The sequence below is a fragment of the Thermobia domestica genome, chromosome 11, assembly GCF_964235325.1.
Source record: "Thermobia domestica chromosome 11, izTheDome1.hap1.1, whole genome shotgun sequence".
In the NCBI taxonomy this organism is placed as follows: Eukaryota; Metazoa; Arthropoda; class Insecta; order Zygentoma; family Lepismatidae; genus Thermobia; species Thermobia domestica.
The window spans coordinates 81,136,732-81,147,262 of record NC_137464.1 but is presented as its reverse complement, the minus strand read 5'-3'; the positions used below and the strand labels follow the sequence as shown (position 1 = coordinate 81,147,262).

Sequence of the window (10,531 nt, the reverse complement as noted above, 5' to 3'; positions counted from 1 at the left end):
ACCTCACATATGTAAGAGCGGTTGGTCGGCACCCAATTCGCCCTTCTCACATTGAGAGCCCAGATTTTTCTTCTATCGGCATTACATGGAAACCTATACAACTTGTAGCCTTTCTCTGTATGATTCTTACAGTTAGGAGCAACACAATAAACCATTACGAGAATATACAAATGAATTGATCACGAGAAAATTAAATAAGATTCAAAATGGCTGAAATGAAGTAAAGCTGATAAATACATATAAGGGTTGCCAACTACAATCAATCACCAGTTTCTTCAAGTTTTCATTTTGTTTACGCAAAATAATATATAAGCCTGTTGCACATGATTAAATAATCCCATGATCTGTTGTATAAGATGTTTCATGAAAGTACAATTTGAATGTGTGTGACATCAAAATTATACAATTTCTTTGTTCCTCACATCTGTTGCAACTGCTCTAAAACAAACTTGTTCTATTTCTATACAACATCCTATCAAAGAAAAAAAAACCAGTGCGCCGGCGCTATAATTGATTACAGCATGGATATAGGAAGCAGGATTCATACAAGAAACATCCTGATCTGTACAACTATAAGACTAAATATGTTAGGGCTAATTACCACAGATGGCCTCTCAAAATTAGTTCAGATTACACTGGTATACAAAATTTTGCTTATTATTGTTTCTTGACGAATTTCTATGTAATATGACCCCCTGAACACGAATCCGGCAATTATTTTTATGTAGTGTCAATATTTTCAGTGATATAAGCATGTTTTGTTTTTCTATTTATACTGGTTTATGCAGAGCAATTCGCGTGCATTTATTTCGATACTCGCTAGGTGGTAGCGCATTTGTTATTAGACAATTGTTCAAAGTACCAAACAGAGAATAATAGATTCTAAAAATTCATAGCAGAATTGTAAATTGATTAAATAGAGTCTAAGCAATAATTAAGCTGTAGGCAATTTTGGTAGTAATGAAATGGTCGCAAAGTGCTGCTTCCACATTTTCCACAGTTATTTTATATTATGGTATATGTCTTTCTAAGGGTACGTGCGTCTAGTTAAGGGGGCAGACTACTAAATATTTTTGAAAAACTAATAATTTTTCTTTTGCCCGTTTTTCCTAAGTGGAAAGAGGTAATAAAATATAACTTACTACAATGATAGATAATGTTATTCTACACCCGAAAATATGAATAGGAAGAATTTTCAGTGTTGCCATCCATAGAAATTACAGTGTAAACAGAGTTTGAATTACTCAAAAATCTAGGTAAAGGCAGCGTCTAGAAAAATGAACTCAACGGTAATTGATGACTTATCATGCTGTCTATGTTCCTTGTTTACTACTTTTTAAATATTATTTCTATTTTAAATATTTTTAAATAATATTCATTTTATAAAACTTACAAAAATTATTACAAAATAAATAAGTTGTTATAAAATAAATGGAAACATTTTTCAAAAAGGTAGTCAGTGTGTAATTCGTATTATGTGAGCAACAGGTCGTCGGGTCGAAACTGCAAGTTATGTGCAGATTCCTTTTGTTATATGTGTGGATACTATATTGGTCCGAAGCAGTTGAAGCATAGGATTGTGCCTGGAACAAAATTTTGTGCAGCCAGCCTATAAAGCTTACTTCGGAATGGCGGTTGGGGATCTTGACAAGCCATGGGCTCCGTATGTATCTTGTGGCAATTGCAGGTCGACGTTGGAACATTGGTTGCGTGGGAATAGGAAAAGCATACCGTTTGCCATTCCGCGAGTGTGTAGAGAACCTACCAACCATCATGATCATTGTTATTTTTGCATGATCGACTTCACGCACTACAAGAAAGGCAAGAACAGACGTTAGCTGCAATACCCAAACATACCATTGTCCCGAGCACCTGTTCCGCATAGTGAAGATCTCCCTTTTTCCTCATTTCCGCCCCAAACGGTTTTCAGTGAAGAAGCAGCTCATTCCAACAGTTCAGATAGTTCGTTCGTTTTGGAAGATAGTGAGAAACCTCATTTACTGAACCAAAAAGAACTAGATGGTCTGATTAGAGATCTACAATTACCGAAAAATAAGTCCGAATTGCCAGCACCACAACTCAAAGAATTGAACTTTCTACTTCCTTCCTGCAAAATATTTAAGTACAGATGCAGACACCAATGTTTTTCTGTTTATTTTCTTTAAGGATTCATTGTGCTACTGTACAGATATCGGTGATCTTTTAAGGGCAATTGGCTTTCAATATGAACCAAAGGAATGGCGACTGTTCATGGACAGTACGAGTACCAGTCCGAAGGCTGTTATTTTGCACAACGGAGATCAGTATCCTTCAATCCCTGTTGCATATTCCATCCACATGAAGAAAAGTTATTCAAATGTGAAGCTGATGTTGGAGAAAATTAAATATGAGGGACATCAATGGGACGTGTGTGGGGATTTCAAAATTATTGTTTTTTTTGGGGGGGGGTTGCAAAGTGATTATACTAAATATACCTGCTTTCTATGTCTGTGGGACAGTCGGGCAACTAACCAGCATTACGATTAAACCGTGTGGCCTGAAAGAACGGAGCTTATTCCAGGAACAGCGAAGAGCACTGGGAACGTTTCCATGAGGACATTCTGGTAATAGAAAACAGAACTGTGCAATGATGGGTGATTATATTTGGGGGTTAGTCAGTGACGAAGTGAACGTTTTCCACAAAAGAAAAAGAACCACTAAACCTTCACTTTTGATTACGGTAATTCCAGTACTTGCTGAACACTTTCCTCAAATTTCAAGTACTTTTGTATATTTTTTATAAGAAATGTAATATTCATATATTTTGGTATTTATGTATTTTTATGTAGATTTTTGTTACCCAGAAAGTTGATGTTCAAAATGTATGTGTTATATTTGTAGTTCAATGTTCCTATAAGATGCAATTCTATAATATGTTACTGTTTCAGTAAAATCTAATATGCTTATATCATTACAAATGTTAACATTACGGGAAAATAACTGCCATATTCGTGTTCAGCGGGTGTAAATCATTAAGAAACCAATGAAAAATCAACAGAAGCATGACTACAATGTTTGTGTTATGCTTGTAGTTCAATGTTCTCATAAGATACCATTGTATAATATGTTACTGTTTCAATAAAATTGGATATGCTTATATCATCACAAATTTTGACATTACGGGAAAATAACTGTCATATTCGTGTTCAGCGGGTGCAAATCATTAAGAAACCGTCGAAAAATCAACATAAGCACGACCTTGATCAAAATTTGTATACCAGTGTTATGAACAGTTCATCAAATTAAAGAAGAAAATCTTTTTTCTCTTTAAAGCTCTCGCACTAAGAACGTATTTTCGTAACGCTGTTAGGTTAAATATATATCACCAAAACAATACTGAATTGAATATCATATATATTTTTTAACTTCAAGACATAATCACTAAGCTATTGCGAAACAAAAGCAATAATTGAGCGGTATAACGAACATTCTAATGGTGTATACGCTACAATGGACATTTTATTCTTGTTTTCTTGCGCTAAAAAATACTTCAGAGCTAGCTGATTACGGAGAACACTTCCTTTCGCTCATGCGATGATTCTAACTAGAAATTTATGGTTCAATTCCAATCTGCTACTCGTGCGCTCAAAACCAATGGCCGCCATGTTTATACGTCATATGCCAGTTCAGGGCAAACTGACTGTGCAGCTCAATAAGGGAACAGCTTAGCAAACATAAATAAAATTTCGCGTTTATCACTGATTTACTCCCATTCTATTGATAAAATTATATAATTTCAAACTCAGGGGGTAGCATTGTACCTCCTTACCCCCCTGATCTAAGAGCAAAATTATAGTGAGTATCCAGCCTGAATTAATGAACTAATTAATGTTCTCACGTTTAGGTCACCTACCGCTCTTACGAAGCGAATTTTCTTCATTAATTCAACAATACATCAATTCAACAAACAAAACAATCATCAATACAAAAGCAAAGTGATTTGATAGTAGAGTGCTAATTTCTTGTATGCAAGTTCGTCATGGATTCGATAGTTAGCCGTGTAGTGAGAAGTCCAAGGAAATTAACAGATGAAAAAACATTTCCCCAAGTAAAAATAACCTAACTTCTTTACTGAGTTCAACACAAGGACGCACAAACTTAAGATGATAATCATGCCCACAGGGCCGGCCTTAAGCCGATTGGACCGATTTCTCCGGACCGGGTGCCCCGCGTTAGTGCCGTATATTCTACTGTCCAGTTTAATCTATTACCAGTGCCGTTTTAACAGCATATTAGGTTCCAGAGCAAACAAGTTTATTGTGGTCTCTATTACTAAATTTTGCTCCTAACACATGTAGTTAATACATGCCATTCCGCTAGCGGGGCACCCGGTCAAGTGGCTATGGTACCGTTAAGATGGCTCTGCTACTCTTGGTTGTCAAGTAGACACAACAGCATATTAAAATACAGGTACATCCATGGACTCCACAAGGGAGGGTATAGCCTCCCCCTAACAAAGAAATGAATAGTTTGTATTAAGTTTCCAGGCATGATCTTGCATCGTTTGGCCTAATCCTCGTTTCGCCTAACCAATTATCTGACACTTTTATGACAGATAAAAGATAAGCTTTATGTCCGCCATTTTACGCGAAATAAGGATACTCGTTTGGCCTAATCCTCGTTTTGCCTAAAATGGTGAACTATAAAAAAAATAATCGTGAAGACAAAACTGGAGGGAAATTTTTCGAAAAAAAAAATATTCCTTACTATGTGAAGAACTGAAAAATTCAGATGCAAAACCAGTTAAATCCCTCTTCCATATTGTTTCATAAACTGTTAAATCCCAAACCTGCAAATAACCTAATGAGAAAAGCAGAATCAAACCCGGTTAATTCCATATTTCAAACAATTTGAGGTTTCGTACTGTATAGGATTAGTTTAGTAATCTGAATATTTATTGCAACTCTTCGTAAATCATTCGAAATTTTATTTGGCAGAATTTGAAGTGTGTGCTTTCATTATTATTTTTTTTTATTTTTGGACTAAAAATTGAAAAAAAAAGAAAATGAAATCTTTAGTTTTACGTCCCACGATTATGACGGTTAGGCTAAAGGAGACGGTGATTATGAGAAATGAATGAAATGGTGGAATGAAGAAAGTGGGAGAACCCCGAGAAAACCCACGAGCACGATGTTTGTCCACCACAAAGTCCACATGGCGCGAGCTGGGATCGAACTAGGGACCCCAAGCACCGGAGGTGAACGCTCTACTACTGAGCCACCGCGCACCCTGGACTGAAAATGGAGACACTATACGTCTTAACCTAACTGTTCGTGAAACTTTTCTGTGCTTATTTGCTTTTCTTTAATAATTACTAGACAAATGCACGCAAAATTAAAAGAAAACGATACTCTAAGCAGCGATGATTATAATTTTGTTATCAGACAACACCAAAATTGACTAGAAAACGTACAAGACACACGAAAAACTGGAAACGAAATGTACCCCAAAAGACAAAGTGAGTGGACTATCTATGGTTAAAAGTCGTTTGTTTTGTATTTCAGGATAACTCTTTACTTTGAACAGAACATTGCTGGATTAGGTTCTTCTCTAAACGGTCTCTTCAGCTTCAGCAGAATCTCTTTCTTAAAATGTCTCGTGTCCATTATCATTCAAAATTATAACATGCTTCTGGTACAACATGTTAAAAAAAAATTGCCACTTATTTACCATTTCTGATTCTCTTTCTGCCACTGTTTTGCTCAAACTCAACATTTGCACATTTTGTTTTGCTATATTTCAAATTCATATATGGGATGATTGGCCAATTAATATTCACCCTATGTTAGTCCATAAAAGGTTAAGAACTCTTCCAAAATATAGTCATTCAGTTTAGAAATGTATACGGATAGGTATAATTAACTCCACTTGTAGTTACGAAGGGTTTGACGATTGAAAACAGCTCAAAGCTCACGTTTTACAAAGAGGTTTTTGAGAAATAGAAAACCGAGAAAATGGTGATGCACCAGAGGACGACGACGATATGGATTTCCATTTAGTAGATGATGATGGAGAGGAGGTTACATAATTCAATTTTTTGCACATTTGGATCCATTGTTTTCAATTTAGAACAAAATTAATGTAGCATTTATGTATCCATATCCCCCACCCCAATATTTTAGTAGGCATAATACTGATTTCTGACTCTGACTCCCTTTCTTTTTGATAGGTTTTGTATCTTGAGCCTCAACAAAAATGGCCGCTCGTCCAGATGCAAAAGCTGTTATTTCCATTTACATACGCAAAACCTGTTAAATCCAAAGTATTTTCTTCAATAACGCAATTCACAGACTAGTGTGATTATACAGCTTTCGACAGACCAACACTCACATTATTCTTAATTTTTTAATGTTCTCTAGTTTCTAATGTTATTTAACAATTATGACGTGTTTAAACAGTTTTTCTCGATTTGTCACAAATTTTAAAATGTGAATTTAACGGGTTTTGCTATTCACCTACTCATATATATTCGTATATATCCATGGTCCTAGCAAATACATAAAGGAGATATGGTAATCCTAACTCCTCGAAAATAATTAATATATTAATCTATATATTTTGCATTTCTTAATTCTTTAGGGAATTTTCTCTTATATAATTTCCCTCTAGTTGAATTTCCACGATTTTTTCTTATTGTCCACCATTTTAGGCATAACGAGGATTAGGCCAAACGAGGATCCTTTTTTCGCCTAAAATGGCGGACACAAATCTTATCATTTATCTGTCATAAAAGTGTCAGATAATTGGTTAGGCGAAACGAGGATTAGGCCAAACGTGGCGACACGCCAGGCATAAACAAAAATTTCCGTAATTTATTGCTGCAGTAGTTTATGTTTTCACAACTTGTAAAAAATAGATAGTGTCCAAACCCCCAACACCCCCCAAATTTCCTTACATAAATTCCTTACATACATCCCTAAAAATATTGTTTCCTTTGAGTTTGTGCAAAAATTTATATTATTATACTGGATGCACACCCTCTTTTATTTAGAACACCCCACCAAGTAAAAGTTCCTGGCGTTCTTACTGAATATGTAATGTGATACTACCGCGAATCAAATCGGATTATTGGCCGAGACAGTCCCCCCCAGTTCCAAGATTGGGGAGACATGTCCTCCTGATCTCCCCGAGATTTGCGCCAGTGCTTATTATAGCTATATTAAAAATACAAAACCAGAGGACAAACTTTGCCCTCTCCTGCGGAAAATCCCGTGGATTTATTTTTTTAAAAATCAAGTCAGGAAGTCCGAATTTATTATACTTTTTTTAGTAGTGAATAATGAATAGGTGGCTGCTTATGATGGTTTGTCTTCTAATTCGAATAATCCAATCGAAAATATGTCATCCATCTTCCATCAGTTCCTTAAGATTTGATCGTCTCATCACCATTTCATTTTGTCTGCAGTCGATAATGATCTCAAGCTGATTATACCTTTCATAAGTAGCTACTCTCTAAATATTCTCACTAGCGTGCATTAGGTTTTCCTGACTTGAATTCTTTTAAAAAAGATCTTCAAAGATTTGATACATTACGTGACCCTCTTCCTATTTAAAAAGTCGAGAGAGATACAAGATGACCGACTTTAAGATGATGGCCATGATAAGCATACCCTCAAATAAATGTCTACTTCCTCCCGATGTCGGTTAACGTGTTTTTGTTTTTCATTCCTTTACCCGTTTTACAAATAAAATGAAAATTTTCAAATTTTCAAACGTCTTCTGACTAAAGAACAAAAACGCACTCAGTATCTCCTATCCGTGGACAATTTAAAAGTGTTAGAACGTGATGTGGACGATTTTTCTGTCGATTCATCACTATGGACGAATGTTGGGTACACCATTACAGCCAGAAACAAAATAACAATCCAAACAATGAAAGCAACCCTCCTCCCCTTCTTCAAAGAAGGCAAAGGTGATCCCTTCGCTGGTAAAATGATGGCCTCTGTTTTTTGGGATTCCCAAGGTGTGATATTCATTGATTACCTGCAAAGGGGTCATGCCATCACAGGATAATATTATAGTAGCCTTTTGAAAAAACTTCGAGTCCAAATTCAAGAAAAAAGGCCACAAATGATCTCCAGAGGCGTTCTCTACCATCATGACAATGCTCCCGGCCACACATCAGCAGTTGCCATGGCTACTATTCATGAATGCGGCTTTGAACTCGTTCGTCATCCACTATGTTCTCCAAATCTAGCCCCTCAGACTTCCACTTGTTCCCAGATCTAAAAAAGGGCTCTAACTGGACGACGTTTTGCAAGCGGTAATGACAGCTGTGGAGGAGTTTCTGTGCTCACAACCTAGAACTTTTTTTTTTTCTACTGGGATAAGAGGACTGCAGCACGGTTGGAGCAAGTGTGTTGCTGTCTAAGGGGATTATGTTGAAAAATAAAGGTATTACCAAACCTGTACTTCTTACAATTTCCTCAAGGCTCAAAACTTTTCAGTCAGCCCTCGTGTATATTTGTAAACCTGGGACCTCGCAAAATGTTCCCAATCGGGCCCCGCACTACCTAAGGCGGGCCCTGCATGCCCATGAGCCTTCTGAGAACTCACTAGTGCTATTATCGAACTACTTTACACATTAAAAATATTGTTTCACCATACTATCTTCACGCTTACTGTCCTTTTCTTCAGCCCTGTAACACACTCTTACATTGTTTATATTAGCCCATGTGAACATTTACAGATCGAGTGAAGTGTTTTGAACACGAGTTAACATTTAAACCAAGAAATAAACAGATATAGTAACACAGTAATGATGACAAACTAGTTACAATGGGCTGATTACTGAATAAAACAAAATGATTTTTCTTTTTACTTTTATGTTCCACGAATATGTCCTGTAGGCAAAGGGAAACGGATGATTAATGAGAGTAAATAATTACAAAAAAAAAAAACGGTGGAATGATCATTTAAGAGGAAATGTCAGAATCGCGAGAAAACCTACGGACACAATGTTGCCCACCACAAACTCATATAGCATGGGTTCGAACTAGGGGCCCCTGACCATTCACACTACAGATGCGTGTCCTCTGTGGCCCCGTGTAGCGTAATCGCTAGCGCTCTTGCCTGCTGTGCGAGAGGTCCCGGGTTCGATTTCGGTAGAGGCTCTCGGTCGAAAAAGTGTAAAAAGCTTTTTCAAGCCAGCCATTCTGAATGGTTTTCCTCATTCATATCACGCAAATGCCGGAATGGTACCTAACATAGGTCCCAGGCCGCTTCCTTCCTTTCCTATTGCCGAGAGACGTCATCCCTGGGACATTCCATGCGAAATCAACCAATGAAATGACAAAATCTGACCTGGCGATCTTAATTTTTTTGTAAAAATTGGTGCACAGCTTTATTACAGTGGGAGATGAAAAAATCCCAAAATCCAAAAATCCCTCTCCTTCTGAAAGTGTCCCCATACAGGGTGTTCAAAACTTGCCTAAAAGAGCATTTTTCCAGTTACAGTTATTATTAAAAATTGTCAGAAAATGGTAAATATGTGCACTAGAGACAGAACAAACACCATTGTGAAGATTAAAGATTGCTCTACAAGTTGTATTATATTGGAAAAACCTGTATAACAAAAAAATAACACTTCAAAAATTCAAATGTAAAATTAAATTTTGAATTTCGCACAGAAATGTCCCTATGAATTTGTTCAAAATTTCCCAGATTATAGTCTCATATGTGTACTAAAACACCACAAAGTTTCATTTTGGGCACTCAACAGGATCCGATTCAAAATTCAACATAAACTAAACATTGCAAGATATTGACCGTGTGAATATCTGGGTTCAGATCGATAACCATTTGCCTGTAGCTATTTACCTGTAGCATGAAATTAATTTATATTTAACTTCATTTGTTTCTTGGTGTATTCATTTGAATTTACACAATTATTCACCTTTCGAGTTATTTAAACAGGTATTACGTTTCCAAACATTACTCAATAGAGGTCATTATTTTTGTTAGTCAGTATGGATGTTTATAAATTTATATTGGCTACAATGATGCATGTTATTTTCATTCCTTTGTTTCAGGATTGCTGTTACAGAACTTATTATGGAAGGGAGGGATATATTTCCCTCCCTTTCTCAATATTTCTATCGAATGTGTTATGAAACACAGTGGCCCTCTTCACAATCACTTCACACACTTTCAGCACAAACAATTAGTCAATAATTTTTTTCCTATTTCACATGTCTGTAACTGCAATCCTGAAACAAAGGAATGAAAATAACATGTATCAACGTAGCCACTATAAATGTAGAATAATGCCCTACATTGAGTAATGTTCGGAAACGTAATACCTGTCTAAATAACTCGAAAGGTGGATAATTGTGTAAATTCAAATGAATACATCAAGAAACAAATAAAGTTGAAGTTTGTGTGTGTGTTGCCTGTAAAAAAAAAAAAAGAAAGAAAAAAAAAGTACTTGAGTAGGAACATAATTGCACGCTTGATTTTTGTTAAGTGATAAAATTCTTACTTAAGAAAAATG

At 36.1% G+C, this 10,531-nt stretch overlaps 1 protein-coding gene across 4 annotated transcripts in view; it reads right to left on the bottom strand.

The window, feature by feature from the left end:
• LOC145664225 (uncharacterized) overlaps positions 1–10,531 on the bottom strand; it is a 104,589-nt gene that overhangs the window by 75,074 nt on the left and 18,984 nt on the right. Inside the window, exon 1 of one of the 4 annotated variants that reach the window (XM_081730684.1) lies at positions 3–410. The exons of 2 other annotated variants lie outside the window; for them this stretch is intronic. In XM_081730684.1, the coding sequence (XP_081586810.1) occupies positions 3–155 (153 nt within the window). In that variant the 5' untranslated portion in view covers positions 156–410. Of the gene's footprint in view, positions 1–2; positions 411–10,531 lie in introns of those variants that run through there. One more of the 4 variants, XM_081730690.1, reaches the window with a different exon arrangement.